This window comes from Talpa europaea (genome assembly GCF_964194135.1).
Source record: "Talpa europaea genome assembly, chromosome: 1".
Taxonomy (NCBI): Eukaryota; Metazoa; Chordata; class Mammalia; order Eulipotyphla; family Talpidae; genus Talpa; species Talpa europaea.
The window spans coordinates 110,542,794-110,557,671 of NC_140073.1; the positions used below are offsets into that span (position 1 = coordinate 110,542,794).

Here is a 14,878-nt window from a genome sequence, read left to right on the forward strand (position 1 = left end):
GAGTGGAAAGGAACTATTGCGGCCACCACACCCCGTGAACGGGAGCTGAGGCGAACCCTGCAGGATTCGCCGCAGCGGTGAGCGAACGGCTCGGGCGCCATTAGAGAAGAACAAAGACCCCGGGAGACTCACAGCCCGGGCTGCCGGTAAGCTTGCGCGGAAAGTGGCTCGCTCGGCGCGCTTGAAAAGCAAGTGCAGACCAGGATCGCGGCTGCCCAGGTCCCCGCGCCTGCGACCTAGGCTTGGGAGACGACCTAGGCTTGCGGGGAGACGCGCGGAGGTCCTCACTGAGGTGAAGGTCCCTCCCTGAGTAAGCAGGAACCAGGTGCCCAGGCAGGGGAGCGGTGCAAAAGGCGCCATTCCCGCGCCACTGAACTGGGCTACAGCCCGCGTCCTGGAACTGAGGGCTTTGGAACTGAGACCCGGGGCACGAAATTAGGGGCGTGGGTTCCCCACGACGGTGGGGCACAAGGCAGACACAGCACCCCAAAGCCGTTGAGGTGTACCCTACCATCCCCGCTTTGCTCCCTGTCCCACGGGGTGGAAAATCAGCTCCCCAAGGGCTCTAGGAGAGATCTTTGGCGCCACCTAGCGACTTGTAGCCAGCACAGGCTCCTGAAGGAGCTAGTGGCCAGCTGGGGAGTTAGCCCACACCCGGCCCCTTCCGAACAAGTAGTCTGAGCCCACAGGGAGAGCGAGCACCCACAGCCAGGGCAGACCAGGCACGCAGAAGAGTGTGCCTGACACCGAACGCGCAGGGAGTGTGTCCCACATCACCATTTTAGAACAGGGACATTTCTTCAGTAAAGACTACCTGCAGAAGGCTTCCTCAGGAGCCAGAGGTGAGCGGGGGAAGTTCGCCCACGCCAGACCCCCTCTGGCCTGCAGTCCAAGCCCAGAGGGGGAGCAGGAACCCACCGCCGGGGCAGACCAGGCGCACAGGGGAGTGTGTCCCCACATCGACATTTTAGGACAGGGGCCTTTCTCCAATAAAGACTGCTTGAAACTGACAGATGACTCCTGGAGGAACCAGAGGGGAGCAGAGAAGGTCACCCAAGATGCCGGCCAGTCCCAACTACACAGTGTCCCAACGCATACGGCAAATTAGAAAACAGACAGTAGGGAGGAGAAGAACCACACGCAACCTAGCAACTCTCCAGAGAAAAAGCACACCACAAAAAGAAAACCAGCCCTCAGATTGCAACGACAGTAACTTGGAAGAACTTCTGAGCCTTCCAGAAAGAGAATTTAAAATTGCCGTGATTAAAAAACTGACAGAAGTCATAAAGGAAAACAATGATAAGGGAAAAATAATCAACGATCAGAAGAATGAAATTGAGTCCCTAAAGAGGGAAGTAAAAGAAATGCAGGAGATCAAAGAATTAGTGGAAGAACTAAAGAATTCTGGGAAAAGCAATGAAAGCAGAATTGATGAAATGGAAGAACGAATAAGTGCTCTTGAAGACACAGAAATAAAAAGAACCAAAACAGAAAAGGAAAGAGAAGTACGAAGGAAAAAGAATGAAGAAAGACTTCGGGAACTATCTGACTCCATGAGGAAAGGAAATATAAGAGTTATAGGAATACCAGAAGGAAAGGAGAGAGAAGTAGGAACAGAGAAAATATTCAAAGAGATAATTGAAGAGAACTTCCCAAATGTGAAGAAGGAGCTGAAAATTGATATACAAGAAGCAAGAAGAACACCAAACTTCCACGACGAAAGAAAAAATACAGCAAGACACATAATAGTAAAGCTCCCAAGAATCCAGGACAAGGAAAAAATAATGAAGCTGGCAAGAGGGAAGAAACAGATAACATTCAAAGGAAAGCCAATCAGGCTGACATCAGACTTCTCCGAAGAAACACTACGGGCAAGGAGAGAGTGGAGGGACATAGTCAACAGACTCCAAAAAAACAGATGCCAACCAAGAATACTCTATCCCGCAAAGCTCTCCTTCCTCTTTGAAGAAAGAATATGGACCTTCCCAGACAAACAGAAACTCCGGAATTTCATTGCAACTAAACCCCCACTCCAAAAAATACTACAAGGAGTCCTAAAGCCAGAACCTCAGAGGGACGAATAACAATGAAAGAAGGCCAAAAAAAAAAAAAGTTATTAAAAGAATAAATAAAATCAAAGGAAAGACAAACACAATGGCAAATACAGATGTTAACATATCAATATTAACTCTAAATGTAAATGGACTAAACTCTTCAATAAAAAGACACAGAGTTGCAGCCTGGATTAAGAAACAAAACCCAACCTTTTGCTGTCTCCAGGAAACACATTTAGCGACAAAAGATAAAAATAGGCTCAAAGTTAAAGGATGGAAAACAATCCTACAAGCAAATGGACCAAAAAAGAAAGCAGGAACAGCTATACTTATATCAGATAAAACAGATTTCAAACTCAAAAAGATAAAAAGAGACCCCAATGGTCACTACATTATGATCAAGGGGACAATACTTCAAGAAGAAATAACACTCATTAACATATACGCACCAAACGAAGGAGCACCAAAATATATCAGACAACTGTTGTCCTCTCTGAAAACAGACATCAGAGAAAACACATACGTAGTGGGAGACTTCAACACACCACTATCAACAATGGATAGATCAACAAGAAAAAAAATAAGTAAAGAAACCAAAGCTCTAAACAAGGACCTAGAGCAATTGGGCTTAACAGACATCTATAGAACACTAAACCCCAAAAAAACGGAGTACACATTTTTCTCAAGCGCACACGGATCATTCTCCAGGATCGATCACATACTGGGGCACAAGACAAACATCAACAGATACACCAAGATTGAAATCATATCAACCATCTTTTCTGACCATGAAGGCATCCAACTAGAAATAAACCATAAAAAGAAGGCAAGGAACTTTCCTACCTCATGGAGATTAAAAACCACACTACTGGAAGACCACTGGACTAATGAGGAGATCAAAGAGGAAATTAAAAAATTTTTTGAATTGAACGACAAGGAGGACACCAATATCCTAAATGTATGGGATGCAGCAAAAGCAGTAATAAGAGGAAAATATATAGCAATAGAAGCTCACATCAAGAAACAAGAAAGAACTCAAAGAAACAACCTAATCTCGAAGCTCAAAGATCTAGAAAAAGAACAACAAAAAAACCCCAAAACCAGTAGAAGAAAAGAAATAATAAAAACCAAAGCAGAAATAAGTGAAATTGAAACTAAAAAAACAATCCAAAAGATCAATGAAACCAAGAGCTGGTTCTTTGAAAAAATCAATAAAATAGACAAACCCCTAGCCAGGCTCACAAAGGAAAAAAGGGAGAAAGCACAAATAAACAGGATCATCAATGAAAGAGGAGAAATCACAACAGACACAGCAGAAATCAAAAGAATAATCAGTAACTACTATGAACAGTTATATGGAAACAAGTTTAACAATCTAGAGGAGATGGACAAATTCCTACAACTCTACAATCACCCAAAGCTAGATAAAGAAGAAATAGAACACCTAAACAGACCAATTACAATTAGCAAAATTGAAATGGTAATCAAAAACCTCCCCAAAAACAAAAGCCCAGGACCTGATGGATTTACAAATGAATTCTACCAAACATTCAGAGACGAATTAGTGCCTATCCTTCACAAACTCTTCCAAAAAATTGAGAAGGAAGGGACAATACCAAACACGTTCTATGAAGCCAACATTACACTAATACCAAAACCGAACAAGGACAACACAAAAAAGGAAAACTACAGGCCAATCTCCCTAATGAACACTGATGCAAAAATCCTCAATAAAATTTTAGCCATCAGAATCCAACAATGTATCCATAAGATAATTCACCACGACCAAGTAGGATTCATTCCAGGGGCACAAGGATGGTTTAACATCCGAAAATCAATCAACGTTATCCAACACATCAACAAAAAGAAATATAAAAACCATATGATAATATCAATAGATGCTGAGAAAGCTTTCGACAAAGTGCAACACCCATTCATGATAAAAGCCCTTGAAATTCTTGGGATACAAGGAACATACCTCAACATCATAAAGGCCATCTATGACAAGCCAACAGCCAGTATCATTCTCAATGGTGAAAAGCTGAAAGCAATTCCATTAAGATCTGGAACAAGACAAGGATGTCCACTCTCACCACTGCTTTTCAATATAATACTGGAAGTCCTAGCCAGGGCAGTAAGACAAGAGAAAGACATCCAAGGAATCCAAATAGGAAAAGAAGAAGTCAAACTATCACTATTTGCAGACGATATGATATTATACATAGAGAACCCCAAAAACTCCACAGAAAAGCTAATTCAACTCATCAATCAGTTCAGTAAAGTGGCAGGATACAAAATCAACACGCAAAAGTCAGTAGCCTTCCTATACACAAACAATAAATCTGAAGAAGAAGAAATCAAAAAGACCATCCCTTTTGTTATTGAAACAAAAAAAATCAAATATTTGGGAATAAATCTAACAAAAGAGGTAAAGGACCTATACAAAGAAAACTATAAAACACTGTTAAAAGAAATAGAAGAAGACACAAAGAAATGGAGAGACATCCCCTGCTCGTGGATTGGAAGAATAAACATTATTAAAATGGCCATCCTTCCAAAAGCAATATACAGATTCAATGCTATTCCAATCAAAATTTCAATGTCATTCTTCAAAGAAATAGAACAATTATTGATGAAATTCATATGGAATCACAAAAAACCCCGAATAGCCAAAGCTCTCCTGAAAAAAAAAGAAGGGAATGGAGGCATTACACTCCCAGACTTCAAACTATACTACAAAGCCATAATCATCAAAACTGCATGGTATTGGAACAAGAACAGACATACAGACCAATGGAATCGAATAGAAAATCCAGAAATAAACCCACAGATTTATGGTCAACTAATCTTTGACAAAGGAGCAAAGACTATGCATTGGAGCAAAGAAAGTTTGTTCAATAAATGGTGCTGGGAAAACTGGGTCGCTACATGCAAAAGAATGAAGCTTGACCACTACCTCACACCATACACAAAAATCAACTCAAAATGGATTAAAGAACTAGACATAAGACCTGAAACCATAAAATATATAGAAGGAAATATAGGCGAAACACTACGTGATTTGCACATCAAAGACATCTTTACAAACACATCACCCAAAGCAGTGATAGTGAAGGCAAAGATAAACAGCTGGGACTACATCAAATTAAAGAGCTTCTGCACAGCAAAAGAGACAATAACAAAAACAAAGAGAAACCCCACCAACTGGGAGAACATTTTTGCACCCAACACTAATGATAAAGGACTGATCACAAAAATCTGCAAAGAGCTGATGAGACTCAACAACAACAAAGAAAAGAATCCAGTCAAAAAATGGGCAGAAGAGCTAAAAAGAAACTTCTCTGAAGAGGAAATGCAAATGGCCAACAGGCATATGAAAAAATGTTCAACATCACTTGCCATCCGGGAAATGCAAATCAAAACTACCATGAGATACCACCTTACACCAGTGAGAATGGCACATATTAAAAAAACTAGCAACAACAAATGTTGGCAAGGTTGTAGAGAAAAAGGAACTCTCCTGCACTGTTGGTGGGAGTGCAAACTGGTCCAACCACTGTGGAGAGCTGTGTGGAGATTTCTGGACCTACTAAACATAGAGCTGCCAAATGATCCAGCAATTCCACTCCTAGGTATTTACCCAAAGGACACAGAAACATCAATTCCAAAGAACACCTGCACCCCTATGTTTATAGCAGCACTGTTTACAATAGCTAAGCTTTGGAAACAGCCCAAATGCCCAAAAATAGATGACTGGATCAAGAAGATGTGGTCCATATATACCATGGAATATTACTCAGCATTCAAAAAAGATAAACACATGCAATTTGCAGCAACATGGATGGCACTGGAAGGGATCATGCTCAGCGAAATAAGCCAAAAAGAAAAAGAAAAATACCGGATGGTCTCACTCATAGCAGGAATCTAGAGAACTTTAATAAGGGACCAGGAAAATGAATAACTATAAGAAAGTGAAAATCAAAATCAACAAAAAACTATGAACCAGAAACACTTTTAGGGGGGCGGGGGTGGGAGGGGAGGGATTGGGGTCAGAATGGGGGGGCTGCAATTGTATGGGGAATATAACAATAAAATTTATTATTAAAAAAAATAATTAACTCATAAAAAAAATAACATAACTATATTAAAGAAGTATATATATATATATATATATATACTTGCAGATTATATTAATTAAATCTAAGTAATATAAAATGTTATCATTCCAGTACTTTTGGATCATCACTTCAGTCAATATATCAATAAGCAGAAAATGGCTGAATATCTTATAATTGGTTAATTTGATACACACTTAAAAAATTCATAAAGGACTCACTCAAGTCCTATCTAACTACTATTAGTCTAAACAGAGTGGGGAAAATAGTTTCCTGCTTCACTTTGAAACTTTAATGCATTCAATTTTCTTAGCCCATAACAAAACTTATACACACATGTATTTATAAACTCATATATATAAAACTCATATATGTATATATAAAGTTCATATATATGTGTCAAGTCTTTAGCTGGCTAAGTTAAAATGCAGAATGTGTTGTCTTAAATATATGGACTACATGGTTAAATTTCACTCTCTTCTAAGATTGCTGAAATCAAAACCTGGTTACATTTTTAAACCATTATTTCTTCATGTTGATTCCTATGGGACAAACCTCTCCACTTCAATGATTGCCTTAATAATGATGAAATCTTTTGTTAAATAATCTTTGGAGTACTAGCATACATTCCCCCCCCCCAAAAAAAAGAAAAAAAAAAAAAAAGAGGCCCATAGATGGATGCCAGACAGGTTCTATAGATGATTTTCCCACTATTTAACAAATGTAAAAACTTATAGTTATTTGAGTGGAAAATCTGTGTATGCATCTGAGTTAGTCCTCACTTTAATTTCCTTTGATCAATCAAAAAGTGATGACACTGATAACTATGATAAGAATAAGACATATATCTAAGAGCTAGTTATATTATTGTAAAATGCCAAAAGAAATGCAATGAAACATTTGAAGGTTGCATCATTTTTATTTGTTTCAACAGAAACAAATGGCTGTATTTTAACAAAAGGCTAGTAGGCTAATTAATTTTGTTGGAAAGTTCCTTTTTTGGTTCCTTGGAACCCTAAAAAGACAGTATTGCCAAAGCAGGAGAAACTTTAGGCTTCAACCAGAATTTTTCCTTTGCTTTGATTCGTAGCTTCTAAAGGGGTAAAATAGACACAGGGTTGTCTTTTAGCAAGATAATCCTAGTACCAGTTTCAGAACCAAGAAGTTGTTTCATCTGCTGAAAGCTGTAGTCTCAGAATCTTACCTGGCTCAGAGATTTTCAATTTGGGGGTGACATAGTGAATGAAAGCTTTGAGAAGGGAACATTTCCTTTACTTGAATAAAATCCCCAAGGAATACACACAGGGTGAAAGCTGGGAAAGGCTTATTTTGGGGGGAATAAAAATTTGTCTTTGAAAGGAACACAGTGTTCAGTTAGGCAGGATACCGTGTTGTAAGATGTTAGTGCTCAGCAGCCACATGTGGTAAAACAGGGCATGTGTGACAGAAAGTTCGGGCCCCTGAGAAAGTCACTGCCAATGCCTGTTCGGGGAACCCTCTGTTGTGAAAGTGACTTTATTGCTTTTGTGTGTGTGTCTTGAGAATTTCACTTTAGTGGTGCTTTAGAGCAATGCAGAAATTAATTTCATTTTCTGCATATTAATGATGAGACTAAACAGGAGATGGAAAAAAGCAGCATGGTGATGTTAGTGAAAATCTAAGTAAGAAAAGCAGCCCTCAAGGAACAAAGCATTTCCTGTCAGACTCTTCACACGTGTTGTCTTCCACCTGTTTTCTCCTTATTTTATCACTTCTCTCATTTTTATCATGGCATCTAAGACTGGAGACAGGTGGGGACTGAGTTCCCCTGGCTAATAACTAGAAGAGCTGGGAGTGGAATCCAAGTCTATCTCACTCCACTGTCTATACTGCGGGTCCAATAACCCCAAGCCACCTGCACCTTTTCGTCTAGAGATGCTTTCGCTCACTGCTCACCCTCTGGAGCAGTTTGTGTTCTGAATGATTAAAGTTTGTGGAGAAAAGTGCATCTAAGCCCATAGGTTATCAGGCATCAGACCTGAACTTACAAGTTTCCAGCAATAAATATTCACAAGGACCTCCCAGATGACAGCACCATGCATCATGCTTGTTCCAAATGAACTTTTTGAAAAACAGCATTATGGCAATAAAACATTTGGCTTCGAGGAGCTGCCCTGCCAGGGCTAAGACAAATCTACCTGAGACATTAGGTAGCAGTCCGAGACTGAGCAGGAAAATGGAAATGACTCACAGTATTCCCCACTGAGGGAATTAATGATGGAGTTGGCTTTATGTGTGGGGAAGAGTTGAGAAGTCAAATAGGTGACTGGGAGGTAACCCAAGTGTTAGCTAAGCGGGAGATCCTTGGATAAAAGGACAGGGGGATGGGAGGCATGACCGGAGCCTGGCATCCTGGTGGAAGCTGGTACGCAGGAGTGCCTCCAGGTCCTAGAGGCATGACCCCGGATAGAGATGCTCTCCGCCTCCCACACCAGCCAGAGGCCAGAGAAATAAAGAAAAGAATTTCCTCTTCTAAATGATTAAGCAGTAGTAGAAAAGAAGTGGTACGGTAAAATTAGTGAGATGACCAAAGCAAGAAAATCAGCTCTAAAAGCAAAACCAGGGCCAGAGAAGCTTGGGAGACACTCTGCAGGGCCCAGCCCCCTGTGATGCAGAGCAGCACAGGAGAAGGCAAAAAACTGCCTGGGAACAAACAGTCCCAGGGCTGGCACAGCAAGGTGGGCAAGTGGCCATAGAGAGGGGGCAGGGCTGCCACATGCACCGCTAGGGTCCTTTAACGCTGTTCCTAGTCCATATCCTCACAGACTCTTCCTGTCGGGCTACAGGCAAAGAAAGCAGACCCTAGGTTAGCATGGGGCGAGCCTTCACTCATGCTTGCTTGTTTGCTTTCTGAGACTGCCCATGATTTTACCTGTAGTCAGAAAATACCTATCACAGATAAGCCCTAGAAGGAATAACTCCCCTCCTATTAAATTTCATACATTTCAACACATCAATCATGTGTTGATGAAAATTCTCCCTCCCTACCTGGGCATGAAAGAATCCAAACTGGGCTGTGAAAATGTGCTCCTAAAAAGCTAAGCAGTGAGGACAGATAAAGGCAGAGGTATTCAGCTTTCTCTCTGCTTTTCTTGGCTTTCTCTCCTGAAGACTTCCCTCAGGATTGACCATAATTGGTTTTTGTTTGTTTCTGGAGAGGGGATGTATTCGACTGCTTTTTATTATGTTTATATTACTACTGAAAAGGAGAAACAGTAAGGGAAAATATTCTTTTTGGCACCAGAGCCAATGCAGAAATACTAATCAGGAGATGAAAAATATGAATTTAGTCTTCATTACAAGAGGCACAATAACTCCCCAGTAGATTATAATGAGGTATGAGGCTCTGTAATAGGCCTCGTGAAAAACCATATTCAGGCCTTTTTGAAAGGGGGTAATTCTTTTTCATGGGAGTATTTGCTCTCAGAAGCCTTTTGCAAGGCACAACATTTTTAAGCCAAGAAGTAAGAATAACAAGATAGATTGGGACACAAAGCTCATGGCAGAACTCTGGCAACCCAGTGCAATAAATGTCAGATAAGTCCAAATCCAATTTAATTCAAGCATTTAACACAAGCATATTGTGTGCAGACAACATACAAGGCTAAAGTAGAAGATGCTGATAATGTGCCTGATCTCATGAGCTCTTCGGAAAGCAAAACTTCCATGGGTTAAACAATTAATGAGAGAATATGTCAATAAATAAATGCAACAACATACTGGACTGCAAATTTCCCTTTTCTCATTACAAGTAAGGAAGTCTCTAGGAGGTGGGGGCAGGGTATAGTCAATATTTTAGTGAAAATGATATGCTTTCAAGCATGGGCTTCTTCTTGACCCCTAGCTCAGCCAGCCTCTCTAGACTATTGCAAAATAAGTGGATATTTTTTCCATAGGAAAGAAAAAAGATTACTTCGGAAGTTAACCCCATTGTCATCTACTCTAGACCACACATGCCTGCAATTCTTTCTTCCAAGGCAAGAAGAAATGGATTTCTGCTATTTCTGCTATTATTTTCAAGACTAGCCCGAGGCTTCTACAACTTGGATCTATAACCAAGCATATAACTGGACATATAAAGGTGCCTGTGTAGTGTGCAGAGGCAGGATGAATGAGTACTGGAAACTCACAACCTGGAAGTAATCAGCATGTTTTAAACGCACACATTTCCAGGACCCTGAAGCATGCTGGCTTGGCACTTTTGAAATTTTCCCAGATTATCCGGCACTGTAGAATTCTCCTTTGTCTTCTTTAAGGAGGTGGTACCAGCACAGGTGGTACCCAGACCTTGTTTCCCTGGAAGGTCTCCTGAGGGAGCAGAGGCTGTTTCAGGGCAAAGTCAACCTCTTGTTTAAAACTATTGAACTGGGCCTCCCCGGTGGCGCAGCGGTTGAGCGCTGGGTTGCGAAGCTGCCCGCGGCCTCTGTGGCGCTGGTTCGATCCCCGGCTGCTCCCCGGCCACCGGCGGCGGATCCCACATGGTGCGCAGACCTCTCCTGCCGCCCGCTGCTCCCCTCAGCAGTGTACTTCAGTCCCTCTGCCTACTCTGCTCCCCACTCTGGCTCTGGTGAATTCTCTCACCCTCCCGCGCTTCTGACTGTACCCAGTGCATGTATAAACAAAACAAACAAACAAATAAAATAAATAAATAAAACATGCCTCTAAAAAAAAAAAAATAAAAAAAAAAATAAAACTATTGAACTGGGCTACATTGGTATTCCTTGGTCTATGCTGGTTGAAACAGTGTGTGCTAGAACAATGTGTTCTGATTTCAAGAGGAGGGGAAAAGCCTACTAGATGCCAGTGAGGTGATAAAAATGTTTAAGTTTAGTGAGTTTGTAGTCATTCTAAGTAAATCTATATCTCATCTATGATTTTCTAAAGCTTAACATTCTTTCCCTTTCTCCCTAGTGCTCTTCTTATATTAAAGCAGTAACTCACCTGAAATTTATTGCTGATAAAAAGGGAGATGGATGTTTATACATGTACATTTCTATCTGGATACATTAAGTATTTTAAATTAATCAACCGTTGTTTCCCCCATTGATTATATTTTTTAATTAGCACTAGAGGCAAAGCCTACCAATTTATTTTCAATGTAATGGCTTCTATTTGCAAAGGGTGGAGTTTCAATATAAACTGTAATAGTTTCTGCATTAGTTTTCTGTGACTGCCTCTAATAAATTACCAGAAGCTTAGTGGCTTAAAACAACACAAATTAGTAACCTTACAGTGCTATAGTTTAGAAGTTTGCTGTGGGGCTCGGTGGGCTGAAATCAAGGTGTTGACACGTCTTCTGCAGGCTCCTGGGGGAAATCTCATCAATTGCTTTACCCTTTTCATCTTCTAGAGACTGTTCTTGTCCTTGACTTGTGCTCTTCCATCTTCAAAGCAGGCTGTATCCTGCGCACACTGCTCTCTCTCTGGTTCTAACTCATTTGCCTCCCTCTTCCACCATTCCATCAGGAGACCACCTGAACACATTGAGATAATCTCCCTGTCATGTTAATTACAAGGTCACAATTCCCTTGCTAAGTAGCCTAACCTAGTCATAGGTTTTGGGATACGAACATGATGTCTTATGGAAGTGGGGGGGATTTCTTTACCTACAGTAATCTTATAAGTAAACCTGTCATCTTTCCGTATCTTCTGGAAGTGACATAATCAAATCAAGTCAAAACTTCTATGCTTTGTGTTTATGGTATGATGTTTATGGTTGTCCCAAAAGGTTGAGTATATAATTCCCCTCCATTTGGAAATGACTTTCAGAGAAATGGGGGTTTGGGTAGGACTAGGGGACTCAACTGTGTAGCTGTGTGGCAGGCCATTTTCACTGGGATTCCAAATTAGGACCTGCCTCTGAAGGGTGTGGATGATGACAGGAGCTAGATCCTAGAACTGTTCTGACAGACATAAAATCCTGAAAAGTGTACATGACGGAAGGAAGGAAGTCAGTACATGATCTGCCCCAGTGAGCCTGAGGCACTTGAGTGGGTTAAACCACCAAGAACCACCATTTAAGAATTAAAAACTTCCCTCCTAAAAATACAGATTTCAGGAAGAGAATCAACAAAGTGAGAGAGGATAAAATAGCTCATTTCCATTCTAAATCAAAACTTTATTCCTATCCCATAAGATAAATCATTTTAATCTCTGTTCATGTTTATCTTGTTTTTCTTTTCCTCTTCTCTGATGTTTGTTATGCTTTGAGTAGATATTGATTCCCTTCTCATTAAGCCTACAAACATCTAATCATTCCTGTCTGTTTGATTTTTTCATTTTTGATAATTTATATTTAAGTCTTGGCAAATTGAATGGCCTAATTTTGCCCTTTGAATGCCTATGCATTCAAGTTCCTTAGGCAGACATTATCTCTTGCTTTTTAAATTCTATTTTTGCGTTTTATAAAAATGGATGGTTCTTATTATTCCCCAACCCATAATTTTCTTTAGTGAACTTTTTGTTTAATTTTCTTTTGCTTTAACATTTTATTTTTCAGACACCTCTCATTGAACCTCACGTTCCTCTTCGTCCTGCTAACACCATTACCAAGGTAATGGGATGTAGGTGGGTTGATGAGCCTTCAGAGCTAGCTTCCTGAGTAGCCAGTGGACGTGGTCCATGTCTCAGAACACCAGCTCAGGAAACCCTGGATACATTTCCTAAAGACAATAAACATTCAGTGTTTCTGGATTCTCAGCACAAAACCGTGACACATCACACAAGTGAATAATGTAAATGTATGAGTGAGTTGTATTTTTCAAGCCAGAGTCATATTGGAAAATGATTTAAGGATTAAGGGTAAGATTAAGGAAACAGCTTTTTGTTTTTCCTTCTATAATCTCTCCTTATTTCTCTTCCCCTCCTTCTACCCAATTAAAATTCAGGTCCCATCAGAGAAGATCCTCAGAGCTGGAAAAATCTTACGAAATGCCATTCTTTCTAGAGCACCTCATATGATAAGAGACAGAAAATATCACCTAAAGACATACAGGTATGTACAATAACTCTAAAGTTTCTAGCCCCCTCAGAGTCATGATTAGTGAAATTAGAGCATCTTCTGTTTTCATCTATGAGGCAGCATTTCTTATTTATATTCCTCCAAGTTCTGCAAAGTCTAAGCTTGTCTTGAATCCCTGCTTAACTTTAATTATCCTTACTATTTCCAGAAGTTACTCCTAAACTAATTTTCTTGGACATTGGTTTAATTGTGATGACTAAAAAGAAGAAAATTCTTATATTTCCATTGGTGTCTTTGAGGAAAACTGCTAGACTGATGTCAAATTTAATAAACTTTCACTGAGCATTTATTTATTCTTGAAACCATGTACCAAGTCACTTTCCAGATGTCACCTCATTTCATCTTCACACACCCTGCTGGGTCGATGTATGGCCATTTTTTTTTCCCATATGATAAAACTAAACCTCAGAGAGATTAAATAATTTTCCTTGTTCAAGTCACAAATCTAATGCATGGTATAGCTAGAATTTAAACCAAGGTCAATCAATTTCCAGATACAGCGATATTTTCATTCATTCATTCATTCCCAAATGTGTTAAGCACCTTTGCACCAAGCACTATTGTGAGCCACGCCCTGATATTACCGCAGTGATGTCCTTTGTGGAATTTCTAATGTAGAATTTCATTCTGGTGTGCATTATAGTAAGATTCACCACTGTATCACATCTATAATCATATAGAAAAAGGACTCAATCTAGCTATAGTATACCTATCAATAAATTTAAGAAATGATAGAGAGAGATTGGGGCTGCATGATTTCATTGAACTTATGGGATGAGTGAACCATGGTGGATCAACTAAGGAGTCATGTCTAATCTTTAATTTTTGTTTCATCAATTCATTCAGAATTTAGGAATTAGAATGGCCTATATATAATATACAGGCCTTCACTCTCCCTGCATTCATAGTTCAGATGCATAGCCCTCTTTCAGCAAGCAGGCAGACTCTTTGATTTCACCTAGACATGACCTCAGAACCCATCAGAAATGGCATGAGTAAAAACCCATTTGATTCACATGAACCAAATTCATAAGGCACAGTGAAAAGCTCTAATACAAATTTTAAATATATATATATATTTTTTTATAGAGGCATGTTTATTTCTTTATTTATTTGCTTTGTTTGTCTGTTCTGTCTACACATGCACTGGGTACAGTCAGAAGCGCGGGAGGGTGAGAGAATTCACCAGAGCCAGAGCGGGGAGCAGAGCAGGCAGAAGGACCAAAGTACACTGCTGAGGGGAGCAGCGGGCGGCAGGAGAGGTCTGCGCGCCATGTGGGACCCTCCTCAGGTGGCTGGGGAGCAGCCGGGGATCGAACCGGCGCCGCAGAGGCCGCGGGCAGCTTCGTAACCCAGCGCTCAACCGCTGCGCCACTGGGGAGGCCCTCTAATACAAATTTTAAAGTCACTGTGCAGGATATTTATTTTTCAGTGGCTATCAACTGTGATAAAACCTGAAAAATTATACCTGATTCACCCTATAGCAAACCTCCAAGAATATGTGCATCACAATCATCTCTTCCCCAAGGACAGAGTTGTAAAAATATTGAAAATTCTCCCTCTTCAGGTCAGTTATTCTGCATTCCCTGCAAACTAGCACTTTTTCTGCTTGCATTTGTCATGAATCGTATATAATACCAAAACTGACA

The 14,878-nt window shown here is 40.4% G+C and overlaps 1 protein-coding gene across 12 annotated transcripts in view; it reads left to right on the top strand.

Moving 5' to 3' along the window:
- Positions 1 to 14,878, top strand: part of RAPGEF4 (Rap guanine nucleotide exchange factor 4) — a gene marked incomplete at both ends in the record, with an annotated part of 284,857 nt that overhangs the window by 187,245 nt on the left and 82,734 nt on the right. For 8 of the 12 annotated variants that reach the window (XM_084236428.1, XM_084236432.1, XM_084236437.1 and 5 more), the window contains 2 exons: positions 12,708 to 12,761; positions 13,096 to 13,202. In XM_084236428.1, the coding sequence (XP_084092554.1) occupies positions 12,708 to 12,761; positions 13,096 to 13,202 (161 nt within the window). The remainder of the gene's footprint in view (positions 1 to 12,707; positions 12,762 to 13,095; positions 13,203 to 14,878) is intronic. The other 4 variants (XM_084236434.1, XM_084236430.1, XM_084236439.1 and 1 more) reach the window with 1 other exon arrangement.